The sequence below is a fragment of the Pavona decussata genome, unplaced genomic scaffold (assembly GCF_977016875.1).
Source record: "Pavona decussata unplaced genomic scaffold, jaPavDecu1.1 SCAFFOLD_131, whole genome shotgun sequence".
Lineage (NCBI taxonomy): Eukaryota > Metazoa > Cnidaria > Anthozoa > Scleractinia > Agariciidae > Pavona > Pavona decussata.
In genome coordinates this window covers 721,251-743,404 of record NW_028145545.1, presented here as the reverse complement: position 1 = coordinate 743,404, position 22,154 = coordinate 721,251, and the positions used below count along the sequence as shown (strand labels likewise).

The 22,154-nt window shown below is 37.0% G+C and overlaps 1 protein-coding gene across 3 annotated transcripts; it reads right to left on the bottom strand.

The window, feature by feature from the left end:
• Positions 1–1,187: 1,187 nt before the first annotated feature.
• On the bottom strand, positions 1,188–22,144 carry LOC146468389 (uncharacterized). Of its 3 annotated transcripts, none has more exons than XM_085124650.1 (20): positions 21,989–22,144; positions 20,865–20,997; positions 19,510–19,550; positions 19,306–19,369; positions 18,762–18,859; positions 17,734–17,823; positions 17,345–17,383; positions 16,860–16,925; positions 15,215–15,249; positions 14,980–15,085; positions 13,923–14,004; positions 13,698–13,742; positions 13,336–13,420; positions 12,860–12,947; positions 9,852–9,921; positions 9,008–9,173; positions 8,200–8,278; positions 7,373–7,461; positions 4,695–5,686; positions 1,188–4,008 (listed from the first exon to the last, which is right to left on the bottom strand). In XM_085124650.1, the coding sequence occupies exons 1-20, from the start codon at positions 22,043–22,045 to the stop codon at positions 3,848–3,850; spliced, it is 2,586 nt and encodes an 861-aa protein (XP_084980776.1). In that variant the 5' UTR covers positions 22,046–22,144; the 3' UTR covers positions 1,188–3,847. The 3 variants fall into 3 exon arrangements, with proteins under 3 accessions (XP_084980776.1, XP_084980775.1, XP_084980778.1); XM_085124649.1 differs by having other exon boundaries at positions 9,852–9,930; positions 19,510–19,544; XM_085124652.1 differs by having other exon boundaries at positions 19,510–19,544.
• Between the last annotated feature and the right edge of the window lie 10 nt (positions 22,145–22,154).

Here is a 22,154-nt window from a genome sequence, read left to right as displayed (position 1 = left end):
CTCTGTAAAAGGGGAAAAAACCTTCTAGCCCGAATTCCTATGCGCAAGACTTCCGCAGGTTCCGCGGTCTGCTGATCCACACTTTTAATAGTAACAACCCATATTGTACGCATCGTTACTGTAATTCGGGTTAAAAATTCGCAAAGGACAAAGGCGTGAACTTTCTTAGAAATTAACATTTTATTAACGTAAGCAGTATTTTTCGTTGTGATATGATGATCTTTTGCCTGTATATCGTCATCCCATGAGCTGACTTTTATAATTATGTGGCCGGGCTAAAAATGTTTTTGAACAAATTAAGAGACTATTACAGAGGTTGCCTGCTTCTCTATTATTAGCACTAATATCGTAAGGCCATTGTTTCGTTAAACAGTAGCGGATCCCGACCTTATGGTTGGCCATTGCACATTATGCTTTTTATACCCCACTTAAATGCTCCAAGTTATTGCTCCATTTTTTCCCACTAACACGCTTAGTCTACCCCAAAACAAAGTCACTAAAATGCTCGAATAAGGAGTCATTATGCACCTTTAATTTCAACAGGGTGTAAACGGACACCTACAACAATAAATCAATGATTTATTATTGATTTATACAACAAATACAATCTAACACAACAAAAATAAAGTCATTCTTCGTAGCTTTGATTCTTGGCCGCTTGGTGTTTCAAAAAAAAAAAAAATGTTTCTCGAGTTTCTATTTTTCTCTCAAAACATTTTTTGGGAAAAATGCCACTAAAATGCTTGAATAATGTTCAATGCTTTTGCCTTACTAAAATACTCGAAAAAAAAAAATACTAGCATAATGTGCCAAAGCCTACGTTCTGGTAAGTGGCGGTGCTTGACTGCTTCTCCTCGTGAAGCAAAGTATCTCGACGCCGCGGCCCCTAAAATGGGAGGGATTTGGGGGGGTGGGGGGGGGGGAGGGGGGAAAGGAGGGGCTCAACCTAGATCCTGCCATCATCTCGAATGATTAACAAATGGACGGCAGTTTTCTATGGTCTATACTTTTATAGACCATAAAGTGACGCCATAAAATGTTCAAAACTCAAGTGGAACCACGAGCTACAGGCGAGTGGTTTCACTGCCAAGTTTGGTGAACATTTATGGGGTCATTTTATGGTCTATAAGAGTATAAACCATAGAAAACTGCCGTCAATTTGTTCTTTTACAATGACATGGAAAAAGTACGAGCGGAATTGACTTTATTTTCCGTTAAGAAAGCGCACGCGTTACATCTGACGCCATTTTTATTGCCTACACTCTTACAGACAATAGCTACGAGCTTCTGAGTGCGCGGGAATTTTGACAGTTATTGTAAAAACTGGATTTGACTTATACCATGGACTAACTAAAGGCTAATTTACACGAACCAAATTATCGGCCCGGTTCATAGGTTTAATCGTATGGGTCAATTTACACGTAAGATTTGTCGGCCGACTTTTCTTTTTCTGTTGGTGTAGCGTGGGTCACTCATTCACTCAATTCCTTTGTCAAATTGGCTCGATCTGTCGGCACGTATAAATTAGCCTTTAATAACAGATAGCAGAGATATTTAATGTAAAAATGGAAAAAGTTTTAGTTTTTTACATTTTCCTAATTAATTTGAAACATCAGGCATGAGTGTTAAAGATGTAATTTCTATACTATAGAATTTTTGCAATGCATCTTTTCTTTTCTTTATCATTCAATTCATTTCCCTGAAAGGACATAAGGAAATAATTATTTTACAAATCAAAACCGCAGCCCTCCCTAACTTTGTAAATCAAACTGAACCGAACATGACATTTCCAGGTTACCTAAAAGCCTCTTTTTACACGGGAACCCTGGTGCAAACGTTTCATTTACACGCTACATATTTTACCTTAACCCTTTAAACCCTAACAGTGATCAGCATTAAATGTCTCCTCGTAATATCAATGCTTATTCAACCCTTCAGGTCATAAGAATAAAGGATATGATCACCCAAGATGAATTTGCTTGATATTTTAATAACTTCTTCACAGTACTTTTATAAAAAAAAGTATGGGGGCAAGATAGGAGAATTTCTTCTTTGATATTAGAGGTTAAAGAGTTAATGCAACCCTAGAAGGCTGCAAATCAGGGGAACCCAACAAGTGCGTTTCAGTAAAAATGCTTAAAATATTCTCTTGTCTACAAAACTATTTACAAGGCTAAAAAGTTAAAATGATATTAAAAACCAAACGTTTTCGACTAATCAAGTCATCGTCAGGGTAAGAATGAGGATGACTTGATTACTCGAAAACGTTTGCTTTTTAATATCATTTTAACTTTTTAGCCTTGTAAATAGTTTTGTAAATCTCAAGCGAATATTATGGACAACATTGTCTCGTGTGTTTCAGAATCGTTCTGTGTCTTTTTAAAGGTATACTTGTAATTTGTGTAAGCTAATGCATCTTGATCTCTGTTCGGATGCTTTCACTGAAAATTTACGTTACAGAAAGCTTCAGGAAAAGGAATCTTATTTGCCGAATTTGCGAGCTGTTGTTGGCTTTACGAAAATGCTACCTGACCTTTTCTCGCAATTTTAACAACACATTTGCCAAAGAAAACTTTAGATTTCCTTTAGAGGCGACCTGCACCGTTTGCAAGGCCGATTTAGACGGTACAACTTTTGCTTACGACTGTCGCATGCGATTTCTAGAGCGCGCGATGCTCGCGTCATGCAAAAAATTACACGCAACTCTCGTCATTCAACATTACCTTTACCTACGATTGTCGTAGGCTTTTAAAACATGTTTTAAAATCCTATACGGCATTTTTTGTGTCGTACACAACAGTCGTAAGCGAGTTGTAGGTTTGATTTACATGAAACAGTTCGTGTCATAGACCTGTCATAAGCTTGTCGCATACGACAAAGTCGTACTGTGTAAATCGCAATTTACAAGGTTGGCCGAGAGAACAAAAGAACGAACAACAGAACAATGCTCCCAACCCTGAAAAACAATGTAGCTGCAGGTTATAAATGTCCAGTGAAAATAGAGCTTTTGAAAGGTGCAAGTCTACTGTTCCCCTACGACTAAATCCGAATTTCCGAGGTGATGACGGCTTTCTGAACAAATATTCACCGAAACGAACCGTTGGGTCCCTCTGATGGCGGTTTTCGTACAAATGGGACTTTACTGACAGCAAAAATAACAACGTTAAAGCATCATTCGATTTTCATAGACTTGAAACGGAGGCAAAGAAGTCGGAAACTTTTTCCACTCAAATTAAAAAAAAAAACAAAAAAAAAATGTTATAGACTTCATATTCAATTATACAAAAATTAACCGATTTTCACGAATTTCTAGCAAGCAACGTATTTTAAATTTTAAATTTCATTTATATTTCTCAAAATTTGTATTAACTATTAACACCTATTTGCTGGCTTGTAACGCAATTTTCTCTTCACTGGGTGACAAAAGGAAAGATTGCGTAATGTTTTAGACAGACACCATGACGTAGCATTAACCCCTTCGAAACCAATACTTGAGTTAGTCACGCAATGCTTCGTCACGTTGACTTGTTAGCATTGCGTTACGGTCAAATAAAGGCGATTACGAAGGACGTCTAAGGTCGTGTTTCTGATGGGACCAACCATTTTTTGGCTAAACTTCGTCTTAAAAATTGGGATCTCAAAAAGTGAAAAACCTTCACAGCCTTTTTCAGTTCAAACAACCGATAATGTGAAGACCAACGCTTGAACTTCGTTGCGTTTGGGTTAAAAACGTTGATCAACAAACTAGTTTTTCCTAGAGACCCCGACCTCCGCCTCAACTAAACGAAAACGGCTTAAGACTACTAAAAACGACCTGTTTCTAGATAAGCTAATTGTTGTTTCAGTTTCATCTTAAGTCTATTTCACCATTTTCACAAACATCGAAGTCGATAGATCCCTCCACATCAAAGAGACTTTTGGAACGAACAGGACGCGCTAGAAGATCCGCCCTATCAGTCCTTTTATTTCTCTCCCGACCCACCGTAGATTCGTCAATGCCCGTGTCACCTGAAATGAAAAAAAAAAAAAAAAAAAAAAAAAAAAAAAATTTACACGAGTGTGAATGTATTGAAACCTTAACCGATCTATCTATTTTGTCTCTTCATTTCGCAAGTATAAAAGCTATTACAATGAGACTTAGAGGATAGATAGTACGTCCAAAGATATTTCCTTTGAGCTCCGCAAAAAGAACTGATGACGTCATATGACGTTGTAATGATATCATGATTGTCAAGAAAAAAAACAACAACAACAAAAAACAAACAAACAAATAAACAAACAAAAAAACGGCCTGGAACATATTGGTTGCCATGGGAACAGCGAACAGTAACGATGACACCAATTTGTTCCCAGATAAATTTCCGAAAAAGTCCTGCAGTTTCATGACGTTTGCGCAAATATATTTGTAAGCTGCGAGGGTTTCGAAATGGTTTTTAAAGGTTTCCAAAGTGATTCTAAACAATTTCCAGATTTTGTCAAATAGTACTAAACCGAACAGTTCCTGGAATTTTAGAGCATTCAGATTTTTTAAAGAGTTTCGAAATAACTTTTATAGATTTCAATATTTGCAATATGACAATAAAGGGCTTCAAGAGGTTTCCAAATTTTTGCTCAACTGGTTTTGAAGGGCCACAAAGCATTTTGCTTTAAACTAACAAACCGGGTTCACAGATTTAAATACCATCCGTTCTTACCTCGCCCAGAATTTCCAGTCTCTTCTCTTTTGAACTCTTCTAGATCCGCAAAATCACATGTCCTTTCAAATTCAATCAAGTCATTACTAGTGTTTTCCGCACAATTCGATGAATCTTCTGTCTTAGTATTTGTAACATCACGTCCACTTTTAACTAACTTTTGCTGGTCTAAAGTGCTGTTTCCGCGCGATTTAAGTGAAAACGTCCTCTGTTGTTTGCCAGTAGTGCCTGCATTTCCCTGATGTTTATGAAGTTTTTTCATACGCTTTTGTTCCAGAAATCTACGGCTAGTTCCTTGGGAAGGAATGTGAAGTGCATCATCTGCGGTAGCAGCTCGCTGCTTATGGTCTTCAACGCCTTCTCCTGGTGAAACACCAGAATTGCGTTGATTTAGTGAGTTAGAAATGTCGACCGCCTTTAGAGGGATTTCGCCACTCTGCATTTCATGAAGCTGAGCTGCGCTTAAAGGAGCTGGTAAAACAGGCTTTGTTTGCGGATCCACTAAGCCAGGATTTGCTTGTTGATCAGGTAAGACAGGTTTTACTCCTTGATTTAGTGATGTTGGTTTTGCTGGTAAAGCAGGTTTCACTTGTTGATCTGGTAATGTAGGGCTCGCCGGTAAAGCAGGTTTTTCTTGATGATCCGGTAATGCAGGTTTCGGCAGTAAAGCAGGTTTTGCCAGTTGTTCCGATAATGCAGGTAACGCCGGTTTTGCCAGGGTATCTGGTAATTCAGATGTTGTAGCTTGATCCATTAAAGAAGGTTTTACTGGTTCATCAAGTACAACCGGATTTGCTGGTTGATCCGGTGTAACAGGTTTTCCATCAGCCGCAGAAGCATTCATGGTCTTAAGCAGAACATCATCCAGCTTGGGATTGGACTGAGGCGACGATTCCCGTGATCCGCCTGACCCTGAGGTCGAAGAGCGTTTTTTCTGATGCTTCAACGGAGACTTTCTTATTATAGTGAGTGGAGCAGATTTTACTGAATCACTAGAGGAGAAGCAATACAAGATTAGAGTCTCAAAGTGCTAAATTACTGAATCACTAGGGGAGAAGCAATACAAGATTAGAGCCTCAAAGTGCTAAATTACTGAATCACTAGGGGAGAAGCAATACAAGATTAGAGCCTCAAAGTGCTAAATTACTGAATCACTAGAGGAGAAGCAATACAAGATTAGAGTCTCAAAGTGCTAAATTACTGAATCACTAGGGGAGAAGCAATACAAGATTAGAGCCTCAAAGTGCTAAATTACTTTCTAAAACTCATTAAAGGAAATCACTGCCGTGAAGGAGGTTTGGAAATGTGACGTTCATTACCATAACGTTTCGTGAACTTTTGCTATAAATTTTTCCAAGAATTACTAAGTAGGTTAAAAAAAAATCGCATGCGTCTGTTTTTTTTCAACCCTCTTTTTGGTGGTTGGAAATTGGATAAAAATTCTTCCTCGTGAAAGAAATGTGACGTTATGTTTTAAGTCTGGTGAATATATGATTGATCTTTTTTTTTTTTTTTTTTTTTTTTTTTCAGTCAGCGATACAGCCATACTCGGAACAAGAAAATCCGAGTTCTCCCAACAGGAGTCGAAGCTATGACCTCGTGTTTGATATATTGCTTTAAGAACAAACGATTCAGCAGTTTCTCAAAATTCATGAAGAGTTTTCGTGTCCAAAAACTATTTTTCAAATTCGTTTTTTATCGATTAGTGGTAGTATTTCGTGTAAGCTAACCCAGTGTTCTCTCTTTATCTCTCATCATCATCATCATCATCATCATCATCATCATCATCATCATCATCATCATCATCATCATCATCATCATCATCATCATCATCATCATCATCATCATCATCATCATCATCATCATCATCATCATCATCATCATCATCATCATCATCATCATCATCATCATCATCATCATCATCATCATCATCATCATCATCATTATAGCTGGGGTGACACATTTCTTTCAAAGAACCCACACACACTATTCGAAGAGAGTAGGAGACGTAGTCCCCGGTGTGGTGGTCTATCTCTGTCTATGTTCTATCTACTATCTATGTTCATCTGTCTTTCGCATTCATGCGTGGGTTGGGTGGGTGAGTGGGTGAGATCAAATTTGAACTGATAGCGGCTGCCACTTGCTCCTCTACAGGCTGATGTCCGATCTCACCCCACAGAAGAATCCGCCGTGCGGACATAGATGGCGGCTGTACATTGTACCACATTACCTTGCGAACCTAACACAGCCAATAGGTACACGGAACGCAATTTTTTTGACAAAATTCGTGTCTGTACTAACAACGTGTATGCTAGGTTTGAAGATTTTAGAAGGGTTCTTTGCATTTTTATGGACGTTTTGAGGTATTTCATACGCTAAGAACTAGGAGGGAATGTACAAGCTGCCATCTTTTTTGGTACGATGGATTGTAAACCCACATGAGACTGTGTGATACATGTATATGGAGTATATAACTACATTACCATTACCATCGTTTTGGTAACAAAAATCTCACTCATTAGCTATACGCTTACTCGAGCACTTTTGTCAACCCATTTCGATCATGTGTATACGGTGTAACATTCGACTGAAGATACATCATGTATTCCATACTTTTATTGCCTTCTTTTTTCCAGAATCTTCCTCTTGTAAGCGCAGTGTGAACAGCTCTTACTTACCTCGACCGAAATTTTGTATCCAGCAAGTCTTTCAGATTGGGAAGAGTATTACGCAGGTTTGGTGTCCCAAGACCATTGGACTGACGGATCTAGAGAGTGACATAAGAGAGATTTAAAAGCACGTTTACGGCTAACTGCAAACTGCAGTTTGAGGTTTGGAATTTGGCGTTAGAAGCTGTGTTAAATTGAAGTAGCAAATTAATAAGGGGGTTAATTTCCAAAGAAACTGCAGTGATGCGTCGGTGGGGAGTAGAAACGAATGTTTGGTTTATCAACAGAGTTGATAACTAAAGGTAAATTGGCCACCATAAAGAGATTCGAGTGCTGACGTTTCGAGCGTTAGCCCTTCGTCAAAGTAAATCAAGGAATTGTGGGCTGTACGTGTTTCTACCGAAGGCAGAGGTCTCTTTACCTCTCGCCGGTCAGTTCACCGAATACAACGGAAAAGAGGCCTCCTCTAGCAGGGAGTGCCCCCAATTTTGCCGAATTATGCCAAAAATCAGTTATGCTCCTAGACTGCAAAATTGTGCTCACAAAATGACGTTTCTGTGTATATAACCGCGAAAAAATAATTCAAGGCGAGAGAACGGACTCTCGTTACTAGGGAAACTAACTCGCGGTCCCGAGGGAGTCCGCAATAAAGGGAGTTGACCGTAAACATGACTGAATTTACAATCCATCTGCATGCAATTCGTCACGCTTTTGTTTGAAAGATGGCGCGCACTCTTCCTACAAACCGACGCCGAATACGAACTGTTGCGCAGTGCAAATGTTGGCAAGCTCTCCCAAACTGAACACTGAAGAATATGGAAAAAGGGATAATCTACCTGGGCTATGTTCTTGTTTAAGAGAAACGTTCCGTAGAAAAACTTGGTTCCTTCTTTCCCTTTATTGTATAACGGAAACCTGAAAAGCAACAAAAAAACACTTGCACTTGTACAACTTCGTTACATCAAGACAAAATAATGAGGTGGAATTGGAAATTGGATTGCTGTCTCGCAAAAGCGGACTCTGAAATTTTGTCGCAAAAAACGTTGTTTTTGGTTCCCAACCCCCACTCTCAAAAGCATCATTTTTCACCTTGCAAAGAAAGTAAAAATTATTTTCACCACACACAAGAATTCGGGTTTGGAAATGGGCCAAACATGGCACGAACACTGTATAACGTCAGATAATCGGAGTAAAATTTTGAAAATCCGAGAAAACAATGAGCTTTCCTTGAAGCTTGGCTAAAAAGTGAGTGATTATGCTTTCAAGTTTGCACACATTTGTGTGTGTACAGTGTATATTCCGCGCAGACTAATATAGTTTTACAGACAACTGAACTGTAGAAAAACTAAAAACACCATTACAGACTACATCCTTCAGATTCCGGGAGATAACCTTTTACCTGGAAATTCCAGCTTCCGTTTCATAATTTGTTAAGATTTCAAGTCTTATACGGAAATTGGGGACATCGGATATCCGTTTTTAATTAGTGGTTGTCATAGCAACCACATGATTCTTGCTACTGACATTTCGCCTCAATCAGACAGTGAATTTACCTGTATTTATGGGCACCCAACAGATAAATTGTAAGAAAAATTCTCAAAACATCGTCCCCGCCGTACAATCTTACAACTAAACAGTACTTACTTTCTGTCCTTCTCGGCGACTTTTTCGATCGTAAAATCATTAACAGTGGATCTGGAACCGCTAGAGTTCACGGGATACCTCAAAGGCAGTTGAAGAAACTTTGCGATCATGCCGACCAAATGGCATGTGTAACCCAGGGCAACGGATAGTGTTTCATCATCCATGGCTAGAGGAAAAGAATACGTCATGTAATCATGTTCATCATGTGTATCACAGGCCATATGTAATTGATTAACTTGACAATTGTAAGGATTTGCTGAGAGCTTCTGGCCGAGAAAAATTTAATCCACGAAACCTCATGTAATTACTTTGAAATGGGCCAATAAAATGATTGATTGATTGATTGATTGATAGCCACCAACAAATAAAGACGAGTGTCACTCTTTATAAAAAACGTTTACAAGGAAATGAAAATAACACGAAAGAAGTGTAGGATGAGACACAAGCTGCAAGCGATTGCCTTCCCCTACTTCTTGAGTGTAATTTCTCTTCCCCGAGCACAACACAACGCAAATTTACGGCTGTAACTATGTCACAAAAGTGCCGTTCGATGCAAGGGCTTTCCAAAATGCGGCTGAATCACTTCAACCGTGCAGAATTCTGCATAGGTTTTCAACAAATTGAGTTTTATCTTTTCTATGAAAGCTGCACGCATACAAAAAGTCACACCATTTTCAAGTCCTATAGTCAAGTCCTATCACATACACAAATACAGAACAATTACCAATGCAATCCACTTTGCGGCCTTATAAAATACAGTCCGTTACGTTTATATTAGATCTGTATTAGCTCATTCAGAAAACACCTTCGTTTATTCGATGATTTTTAAACATTGACTTTTTACCTGCAAATTCATCTGACTCGCAGTTGGGAAGTCGCACTCCACAAATAAGGTGTTCTTTCGAGCCCTGTGACTGTTTTAACTGTTTTAAGAGAGGAAAAAAAAAGATATACTCCTGCTAGATCGAAGGATTGCTTTAATTTTGCCAGTAAGGGACTTGCCTAAGTACAAGACATCCACAAGTGGGACATCAAGGGGTGCTTACACGACGTATATAACACTGACCAGTACGACTTTCAAACCAGTATGATTCCTTCTACCCAAAGAGAACACGTAAGTAAAATGATAGGAAGTCTCAGTCATTATGTACAGCGGTCATTCTACTGTGCGAATATTCATTCAACATTTCTCCTTTGTCAGTTATCTTGTTGCTGTGCATGTTTTGTTTTTGTTTTTTTCCGCTTCAAAAAATATTTATTTAGATAAATCTGTTCGGATGCTCTCGCTGAAAATTTAAGGGACCGTTCATTTTTTATGAGCATGGGGGGGCTGGTGGGATTTAGGGGGGGGGCCACGAGAAAAAAAATGGCACTAAAGGGGGGGGGGCTACCAAAAAAAAATGAGTGAAAGAGGGGGGGGTCACCAGAAATAATTGGCTTGTAGGGGAAATTGAAAGTGGCTCAACACAGAAACAGATGAAGAAATTGAATATTATTTCAATTTTATTTAATGCGATTTTCCTAACCACTTTTAATTTGTTTTACATACTGAGGTCGAAATCTGCATTTTATATTAACAACAACTGAGGAAATGAAGCATATCTGTTGGAAAAGCAATAATGAATATAAACTGAGGTAGACACCTATGTTTGTACAAGTTCAAATTAATATAAAAACGTATCAGTCTCACTATTGAATCATCCTTGGGGGAGTAGTTTTCTACAAAGTGGTTGTACTCTGAACTATATCAATAGATTGTTTAATGTTCTTTTTAATAGTACTCACTTTTATAAAGACTGTTGATTAGTAAATTATTTGAACCCAGGAGTATCAGTAGACTCAGTAGTATGCCTAGTGTGAACATCCAGATTAGTTTTAATAATAGAACTGTTGTTGGTGACTTCAGTTGACGGTAAATCTGAGCCGTAAGCCATCTTCAGAAAAGCTTGTAACTGTCATTTTTAATAGCAGTACTATAATATCCAGGCGCGTAGGAGGGGGGGTTCGAGGGGTTCGAACGAACCCCCTTTACAGATCAGTAATGGCGGAAGAAAAAGCACTTAATGAGGAGGTTGAACAATTACATGAGGTGTACCATGCGAGAGAGTAGAATGTCTGCCCTAGTTCTAATGCATATCAAATATGATATGCCTGTCAATTTTGACGAGATAGTCAATTTGTTCGAAGGCCTACACCCGAGAATGATGCAGTTTACCAGCTTGGTGTATGACTATCAGTAGATCGAATAGCTATCAGAACTCGACAGGGCGCGGAATGTACATTGAACTTTCTTGTTTAAGTTGAAACAATTATGCCGTAGGAATGATGTATATAGCTCAAAAAGCTGCTGTAAAACAAATTTGTGATTTGCCTAAAATGGGTCTCAAAATGCAGGAAATGAGGTTTCTGGGAACCTAGATTTTCAAAAATTTTCGGGGGAGCATGCCCCCGGACCCCCCTAGTGAGCAAGATTTGGGGCTCAACGAACACCCCTATCTAACCCTTACCTACGCGACTGATATCTGTGCGTCCGCTGTTTTTTTCTGTTTAATATGACTCGTAATCGTTGATTGGTATGCTTCGATCCGTATTTTGTTAGTCAGATCTGTACGTGTATTAATTGTTTCTACTCGAAGGGGAGTAATTTCACGTTAACCATTTGCTTGATTAATTTTTATAGTTTCTTTGAGAATCTAAATGGAAATTTAGGGTTTGTCGTTGCCGTAAACGTGTTGCTATAAAACGTTTTTTTAAACAAGAGAAATCTTTACCTAAGTAGAGAACGGTTACTTGTTAATAGTACTGTAAAGAAATCACAGTAACAATTACGTTTATCTTTGATATAAACAGTACATAAGCGTTTTGTTAAAGTTAGGAGTATGATTTGTTTCTGGTTGGGCGGGAGGGGGGGGGGGGGTCATCAGAAAAAAATAGTTCTGCTGGGGGGGGGGCCATGTGGAAAAAAATTGCATGCTAGGGGGGGGTCATACAGTTTCGTAGTGGCAATTAACCAAATCCCACCAGCCCCCCCCTGCTCATAAAAAATGAACGGTCCCTAAGCCGTAAAAAAGTTTTCATGGGAAAAGGAATCTTATTTCCCGAATTCACCAGATGTTGTTGGTTTTAAGAAAATGCTAGCCAACCTTTTTTCGCATTTTGCAGCGAGTCAAATGTTCCCCTTCGAAAACGAAAGGAAGACAGGAATTTGTGTTACAAAAGTTTGAGCTGACATTTTGACAAAGAAAACTGAAGATTTTCCTAAGGCTTTCCGACCAGATATCCACCGAAACGAACCTTTGAGTTGTCTGCCTCTTGCTGCCCAGTGTTTGATGCTCAAGCGAGTCACACTGGCACAGGTTTACCCCGCTAGCTGTACCTGATCGAGATTCCGACCGGTGTAAAAACCCTTTTTGGTGTCGTGTAACACAGTATGAACGTTCGTCTTAAATTCATTTTAGTTCCTCTTTTTTTCAGAATGATACTCTTATGCACCTAAATATACGATTTACGGAAAAGTACAATGGTTCCATCTAGTGTTTAAATGAAAATTGAACTGGCGCCATGTAAAAAAAAAAAACCCTTAAATACACCTATAAAAATACTAACTTACGGTGGAGAAACAACAAAAAAATAAAGCAAATTTTCGAAGTTGGGTCAACTTTAACAGTTGACTGTTAACAAATAATAAATAAATAATACATAATAAAGCATTTGCTTTTCAACGGCTTGCTGTCGATTCATTGTGTTGTTTGTTGCTTCTAGGTGCCTTGGGATTACTTTGGTTTTGAATCAGTTATATACCACATACAGTTAATTCAGCCATCTGCCTCCCAGTTACTTCATACAATGTACCTCTATAATGGGGTAGATGCTCATTAGTTCAGAGACCAGCTGACGACGCCTCATATTCAGCTGAGCATTCAGTTTTACTAAAGATTCCCTGGAAGGAAAGAGCAACAGTGCTTAGAGGCTAAGCTTGCTGTTAAGTATAATGATTTAAAGTTTTTTCTAAACTCATACAAACCTACTTCAAAAGATGGTCAAAAGTGCACCATTTCAAGTTTTTTTAAAACGACTTTGAGGTGTTTGCGAATGGATATCTGATGAAACACACTTTCGAGTGTTTGACATGGCTTCTCAAATGATCAGTAATTCTTGAAGAAATCCAAGGCTAAAGTTGGCAAAATTTTACGGTAATTAGGATCACATATCCAAACCTCGGTCACAGTAGTGATTTTCTTTGTTTTCTCTTAATGAGTTTAAGAATGGTATTTCCAATCCACACAAGCTGAGTCACAGTATGATTTAATCAGCACATGCAGGCCCACCTCTTTTCTATGTGTGCTGTCTTGTGTTCTCTCAGTGAAGACTTGTTAGTATCCAACTGCTCCCTGTTCCTGTTAAGGTCTACTTCTAAGGACCGAAGTAAAGAATATTTTTAGAGGTCAGTTTTAGCTTGGCATGCAAAAATTTAAAACAGACTTGATTAAAGAATTTGCCCAGTAGAAAAAAGCAAGTATTTAGGGCTTAAAGCATTGGGGAAAAATGTATATGACAACTTGGTTTTACAAATTATTTTTGGCACACCGTGTGCCAAAAAAAATTTTTAAAACTGTTTCGTGCTCTAAATGAATTTCAACTTCTGTAGCAGTTGTCTTTAGACTAAATTTTGTTTGTTATCGGACCTCACCTCTTTCCTGAAGCTTTTCCAGAATTCCTTTTTCTTCTTCTCTTTCTACCATGAGCAAAAACAATATTCCGGCCATTAAGTTGATACTTACATGTATGTATTGCAATAAGTTATCACTAAAATAATAATGCAATTCCAACACGATGATCAGCACCAAGCACATTCAAAGTTTTATCCTAACACTTAATTTCATCTGCATTCAAATAACACAGAGGATATAGTTACCTCTAAGCAATAGTTTCTGTTTTGACAAAAACTCTTCTCTTAGAAGTTTGATCTTCAATTTAAGCATCTCCTCTTCAGAAAGCTGTGACAAATAGGACAGCGAAAAACTCACAATTTATATCACAGAATGTTCTTAACTCTAGAAACAAGAAATACATATAAGTGAGTAGAATATTTGTTTTGTTGTTCCTGTGCATTACATCAGATTGGTGCTGAGCATGAAAGAACCATCGTATATACAGTATTTGTTGTCAAAGCTGTGCAGAGGATTATCCATTGCTGCGGCAGATGACCCTGAGGAATGGGGCTAGATCAAAAATGGATGGACAAAGCCAAAGTTCCATGATTTAAATTTTTAAAGGTAAGGAGTCAATGAAGAATTTATAAAAAAATGAGTGGGTAGTAAATACGGGTCTATGTATATCATGACTCTAAAAAAATAATTACATAATTTATAACTATTCTGTTACATGTAGATCAAAGGAACTTATTGGGTCTTTGACCAGGGACTCCTGTTTAGTTTGGTACACTGCTGAGCCTACAACCCCGGACAAAAAGATTGTATCACCTAGAAGCCTTACATTCCCCCCTCCCTCTCCACAGCAAAATTGAAAGTGCAAAACATCGGGGGGCTCTGAGCAAAAACTTTCTTTTAATAGTGTTTTCAACACTATAAAAACACCATAAAAAAAATGAAGAAATAGAAAAATTAGTAGCATTGGTTAATCCGTTAGAATTTGATCTTTAACCAAGGAACATTATTTTATCCTATCTGTTAGGCGAGTACTTATTACTGTTAGTTGCAGTTACATATTTTTTGCATTCCTAATATAGGTTGGAGTTGAGACTGTATGGGACAATCTTGATGGAATGAATGGATCTTGGGATGCGTATCTGGCACCCCCTAACAGATTTTGCAGGGGCGGATGACATCATCACCAACTTGGCAAAGGAGAGAGCGCCTGGGAACGAGATAATAGAACGCTATCCCTAGTCTGATTAGTTTTATTATTAATGTGCTGGCCACTGAGATGAAAGCCAAACATTCTTGACTGACCTGTGACGTGCATTTTAAATCAGATTCAACTTTGCTTTGGATGGTTTGACACACATCTTTGACTGACAGCTGAGTCTGCTGGATGGCTTTCTGCGTCATCTGTAGTCTGTCATTACACAGAAATAACAATCTTTGAGAGTGAGAAACATGATATGTGTACAGTACTTGAACCAAAGACGCCTACAGTATATTGTTTTAATAACTGCAAGTACTGACAAATTCAAAATCTCCTCACCTCTTGACAGATGAAAGTTTGTAAGATGGTTGAACCTAGGGATGTCATATAAATTACATAAATAATGCAACCATTTCATCTGGAAGGTATCCCTAATTAGTGCTCTGCTATGCTCTGTAAAAACGGCTTAAATAAATTGATTTATTTTAATTATTTTATTTTATTATGCTTATAACAATGGTTTATTTTCTTTACAAAACAGCATGTAAGCTGCAATTTTAACCCTGAATTTTTCATTCCAAATTACAGGGGAAATGGGGAAATTCGTGACAACATCTGGAAACTATTTTATTTACAGTCAATCCACGTCACGTGTGACTGGTATTTTTGAAATTTGAACGGAGTTTTGAAATTTACAGGTCAGTTTTGAACATCGCCAATGAGGTTTCAGAGTTCCCGTAGAAATTTCCCCAGTTTATTGACGGTATAAAGCTATGAATTTTTCTTTACATTACAGCATTAAAGTGCCCCTGGGACGAAAATTTCATTTTCCATCTTTTTGCATTTTCGTGTAGAATATGACCTTCTTACTCATGTTACCAAATTTCAATCCTTTAAGGCGATTGGAAGTTAGCTTTTTTAGCGTTTTATTCGAGATTTCACGGCTGCCATTACTTGGCCTTGTTCCGGAAGTTAAGGCTCAAATTACAGGAAGTGACTTCATTGGCTCAACACGGAAAATTCTACATGGCTAATTTTCATATGGATTCTACTTCATAAACTGTATTCTGTTGTTGCGAACTAAATAACAGCAGAATACAGTTTATGAAGTAGAATCCATATGAAAATTAGCCATGTGGAATTTTCCGTGTTGAGCCAATGAAGTCACTTCCTGTAATTTGAGCCTTAACTTCCGGAACAAGGGCAAATAATGGCGGCCGTGAAATCTCGAATAAAAAGCTAAAAAAAAATATACTTCCAATCGCCGTAAAGGATTGAAATTTGGTAACATGAGTAAGAAGGTCATATTCTACACGAAAATGCAAAAAGATGGAAAATGAAATTTTCGTCCCAGGGGCACTTTAAGTATTTCAAGAATGACAATTGTTTCCCAAGTATTTTGAATCCTTTTTTTTTTCTGTTAATGCGTCTTTTTCAGAAAGATTTCAAGAGAAGTGTTCAACATTCCATTCACATGTTGGACGTTACAAAGAGGATTTCAAATGTTCATTCCATTCTCGGAAATACTGGTCATCTGTGACGTGAATTGACTGTAATGCCAGGACCCCGCAGGTTATTGGCCATTGTGCTACTTCAGTTCCTGGATTGTGGCTCCACTATAAGTGGATTTATCAAACATGTAAGCCTTTAAATTACCAAAAAGAAGGCAGCTTAAAACCTGAAGAGACCAGTTTTTCAGCAGGCCGCCGGCACTTACAGTTTTGTAATGAGAACCTTGCTAGCACGTATTTCATTTTGTCCAAAATGATGGTTGAGATAGTGTAGGGCTAAAAAAAGCAATGTGTTTGGAATTGTCGATAAATTAAAAAATAATGTACAACCTCATACAAAGAGTGAAAAATACATTGTATAAAGTTAAAACAACTTAAACATTTATTTAGGGCGTTTTAATGCTCCCAACAATTTAATTACAGTACAAGTGATGCATGTATAGTGCTGTTCTTATTACTGTCTTGGCTCTCACCTGATCTGAGTCAACTTTAATGGCCTCTTTTCTTTGAGAAACAGCTGCTTCATCACTTCTGGCAGTCTAAAATCACACAAATGAAATGCACATTTATTGTGGTCATTTCAAACTTTATATAGGCCCAGACAATGAAAATTGTTATCCAGTACTATTGCAAAGAACACCACTGTCCTTGAGATGCGTAAAAAGGGCATTCAAGTTTGTGAGTCTTACCTTTTAAATTAATGAAGATGTAGTTCTGTAAATTTAGGAAATTTCACAATGTTTGTATGGAGACAGGTAAACACTGCCTCTCTGTACAATTGTCTGTAAAATTCTCAGACTTAACGGAACTATAATTATCTTCCCTATTTTAATTTAACAGGTAAGACTCTCAAACTTGGCCATAATGGAGAATAAATGAGAGAGAGTAAGACTACGGGACTGAAGTCTGAGTTACAGTATACTGCCAGCTAAAAATACTGATAAGGAATTATAAATACCTTTAAAATTGAGGCATAAATTGAAGGATATGGAGTTGCCTAAAACAATGTATAAAATTAGAAAGATAAGAATTCTTTCAAATAAATTCAAAACACAAGCAACAGATTTGCATCACTGTTGGACAAGCAGGATGGAAGTTAAATAGTTTATCATTATTGTGGAGAGAGAATGAAAGTTCATTATACAAGTTGTACATACTGCAGCGTACAGTGAAAATCCAACAGAGGCATTCAATTTTGTTCTTACTGAATCCTAGGGTCCCAGCATGATATTCAACAAGAATGTATTCCATTTACTCAGTTATCATGGGTCCATGTACACATGTACATTTGCTTGTTCATGTACTTTCAAAAACAAAAAAAAGTGCATAGTAATCTACAGCACTTACCTCATTCAAATTCTGAACTAAAGGAGCACCATAATATCCATCAACAAGACCAAAGATTACAGTGTTGTGGCCATATTTACTAGATTTCACCTACAAACAGTTAACAAAGGCATGTCATGTAGATAATTAGCAAACTAAAGTTGCATGAGCCTAACATAAGTGACCACCTAAAATTTCAATCATAGGCAATCATTGATGAGAGGCCAGACCACAGGGAAACTACAATTGCTCTCAATTCCCTGTGCTTAATGTAGTTAGAGAAGCCTAATCCAGGAAGAGTTCCATACAGTGTACATGTACAATCAAGACCAAAATTAATGTAGTTGTGTATCTCTTAGCAGTCATAACAGAATAACTAACTAAGGTAAGGTATTTAGCCCTTCCTGTATCTGATAACTTGATAGGTGCAATTTCCAGAATACAATTAATTTTAATAGACAATAATTATAATTATTAACATGTCCTGTCATGTACCACACTGAAATTAAAACTACATGTTGCAACTAATTTTTGCATTGTAAAGCAAACATGACAGGTTGGAAACCAAATGCTCTATTTGTGCAATAATTATTATGGAAGGGTTGTTCAGCCTTGCATTTATTTATTAATAACCAATTTGCAATGTATTGAGATTAGATCAATTCATTCACCAACTGATTTTCTGGAATCCAAAAAGAAACTGGGGATAATCACACATTTTTGGACATGTGTAAGTTCTAATTTATAAAAGTAAATAAATAAATAAATAAATAAATAAATAAATAAATAAATAAATAAATAAATAAATAAATAAATAAATAAATAAATAAATAAATAAATAAATAAATATATAAAAAGCCTTGCATTATGCTTTGTATTTTTTAGCTTTTCAAAATTAGTGTGGTTACCCCCAATCATTTTTTGGATCTCAAAAGGCCTTCCTAAGATCATTCTGCTTTTCCCACACACATGTACAGAACCCATGAAAAAAAAAAAAAAAACTTCCATAATATGAGGCACTGTACTTTAAGAGTTAATCCTTCACCTACCTGATCTCCAAGGTATTGCAATGATGGAAGGTGAACCTGCCACTCAATGATAAGTCGGAACTTCTCATTTTGACCTCCCCATATTCTAACTATAAAAGCTGATGGACCTCAGAGTCAAGGCATTTATAATCAGTAAAAATGTTTTGTTTTTGTCACCTTTGCTTCAAAGATTCTTGAAAGAGTTATTCTATTTTCCTTTCTTTCATATTTTGGTAATAAAACTTGACTTGAATAAATTAAGGAAGAAAAAATATGCTGGTTTGAAGATTTTTAAACCCAAAACAATGCAAAACACAACATAATTATATAAAATTATCAGAGCTACATTGTACATGTACAGTGCATACATATAATTTTAAATTTTATGAGCCAATTAAAGCACTTGCTGATCGAGTAGACATTAAGTTTTCCTCAACTAACTTCCCTTTCAATTTCTGTCAAGATCCTTGCATTAATTTCTACATGTATTTTTTTTGTTAGTACAGTGTGAAGACTTGAAAGCAAGTGATAATAAGATAAAGAAGGAAATTGTTTAAAAGGATACAAGTGACGGCAGAAGAGTGTTGCTCTGTCCATGACAACGGATCAAAGCTAGCCCATGTTGGATTCTGTAAGCATCAAAAGTACCACAGTTAAAATGTTCCTTTAGCAAAGAGTTTGAATAGAAATACATGTACATGTAACTCATTAGTAATCAGCTCACTGTTGTGTGTTGTAATTAATTTTAATGAATGTGTTGTTTACTCACCAAGGAATACTTGATTTTTTCACTAGTGTAGATGGCTACATGTGTAGAGAAAAGAGAGAATTATTACATACATAACAAACATACATAACCTTTATTTAATCTGAATTTTAGAGCAGCTACAAATTAAATTAGCTAATATCTCTGAGAAATAAACAATGTTAACACAAACAAAACAATGCCAAAAAAAAGATAAATAAAAATAATAAAAAAAAGACCTCTAAAACTGGTAACTATAATTCTACAATTCTTTTCACTGGGCAAAACTATCCAGCCTTTGTAGACGTCTCTTGTAATATTATTGTTTGCAGTTCCTTTGACAGAAGATGGTGTCTAAGTGACATAATGTGATCAATTGTACAATATACAGTAAGGGACACTCAAAATACCATGTATGAGATTTAGAGGGAGAGTATCAATTTTGTTAGATGGTAAACAAAAAGAACTTAGAAGAGTAAAGACCTAAATTAAAGGGACTTATTAACTGGGTAGCAGTTGTTTTGGCTGGTTTCTCCCACAGCATCTGTACATGTAGAGGTGGTGGTAACTTTGATAATTAATATTGGTTTCACGCAAGATACTGTTCTGGCCTTTAACTGGGAAGACATGGAGACTTAAAGAAAGTGATCTTTGTTACATGTATGTATGCTGTAGGTTAAAATGATTTCAACCTACTGTAGGTTTATTTGTATTTTCCTTTGTTTCAGATGTAAATTACCCAACCTTAACAAAGGAAAATACAAATCAACCTGGGTTGAAATAATTTTAACCTGGGATTCATTTTAACCTATGTAACATGTACAATGTACATGTACAATGGTATGTGCGTATGCATGCTTTGAATTCAGGTTACACAAAATTCAGGGAATATGAATACTGAGATGAGGCAAAAGTTTGTTTTTCTATTATACATGTACATGTAACCTTATCAGATTCTGAAAATGGTGAGAACTTCAGCTACAAATGTACATCTACAGGTGCATTAAATGCAGACAAAGGCCAATGTTCACTAGATACATACACGTACATTCACAATGCAAACAAAGTTGTAAACCTGGTACTTTTAATTATGAACTGATGTTTGGAAACAGCAGAAAGTCATAGCAAATTTATAATTTCACAGCAACTTGGTAGTTTTTCTAAATCCTAGCCAGAAAGCCATGCCTTCTACAGTACAAGTACAGTTATATACATGTAAAGTGAATCTGGCAACAACAGCAACAAAAAAAGTTGTCTACAGCATGTACATGTAGTCTGAAAATTTTTGACCATGTATACTGTACATGTCCACATGTATTTACAAAAATGTTGAAAAACAAATTAGAATACATGTAAATGTATTAGCCTGAATCACATACCATTCTTGTGATCTTCCACATTATGCAAGGTGAAGTATGTTTCTAACAGGCAATCGAGCAGGCACTCCCCAGATATTGTGAACTTTGGAACAAGGTTTCGTACAGAGATACTTCTAAGGTGTCTTAAACGAAGCTGCGGAGAAATGGTATTGACAATAAATTACTTAGCAATTAATCAGAAGTTTATTATAACATATTAATGACCTTGGTACAGCTGGCATGTCTACATGGTCTATCCTATCCTGGAGAACAAATGTGTAGCTTCAATCAATAACTTTTCATGCTTTGCAACAGTGATATTTTAATGGCACCTTCAAAACCTATTTTGTTTGAGTGAACCATTTGCTCACAAAGGGGAAATCTTGGAGGGAAGATCTATGTTGAAGGGTTCCATCATAACCACTTATGATTTCTTTAGAGGAGCATAGGAGCACAAAGAAATGATGGCTGTTTTTCAGGCTCTTGCAACATTTGACAGGATGCCTGGAAGAAACCCTTAGTGTCTTCTGATAAATTCCTAGATTTTCCTTCCAAATTGCCTTGTATTCACTTGTGAAACAAAAATAAAATTTGACCTTACATCATAATTCAGCCTCATAACACACACCTCTTCAACTGTTAATATGGACAACCCTCCGCTAAGATACATGGTTGAGAGGATTAACCACATTTTGAGATACTGTAAGCTTATGACCAGGTTTTCTCAAAAATAATACACAAGTCAATAAGTAGAATAAGTAGAATTTATAAACAAGCTTACTTATTATTCGATAAATTCGATGTGCCACATGTTATAAATATTTTTCATTAACAGGATCAATCTAGTACAAATGGATCGCACGGAGCTGTCATTCATTAATCTTATTAAGTCTTAATTAGCAATTAACCTACGATCGACCGGATTTCGTAGAGAGAGGAGCGGGAATACCTTGCAGAGAAGAATATAGTGAAATTATTTACAACGAAATTACTGAAGCTTACGATTTTACGGGAACAATTGATCGGCGAGATTAAAATTCTTTGTACATATACAGGGGGTTACAACTTAACATCAGGACCTGTTCTTGAACTTCTTCCACCGCCTTCCGAACAAAATAAGATTGTGGACAAGAAGTAATCCTTACCTGCTGCGATATGAGATTAAAGTGTCGCACTCGCCCGAGACTTTCTTTACTGGCCATTTCCGCCCTGCAAACACTACAGAAACTGCTCTGTGAAACAAGATCGGCGATCTTTCGACACACATCACCTGACCGCCATGTTGTGAAGACGGAACTGACAAAATACCAC

What these genes read in the sequence shown, in the direction of transcription:
- LOC146468389 (XM_085124649.1), bottom strand. Translation starts at nt 22,045, where the DNA reads ATGGCCAGTAAAGAAAGTCTCGGGCGAGTGCGACACTTTAATCTCATA. An exon ending in TTTATGCCTCAATTTTAAAG is followed by an intron (nt 16,926 to 17,344) that starts GTATTTATAATT and finishes GTGTGATTTTAG; the next exon opens with ACTGCCAGAAGTGATGAAGC. An exon ending in GATACAAAATTTCGGTCGAG is followed by an intron (nt 5,687 to 7,372) that starts GTAAGTAAGAGC and finishes CTTCTCCTCTAG; the next exon opens with TGATTCAGTAAAATCTGCTC.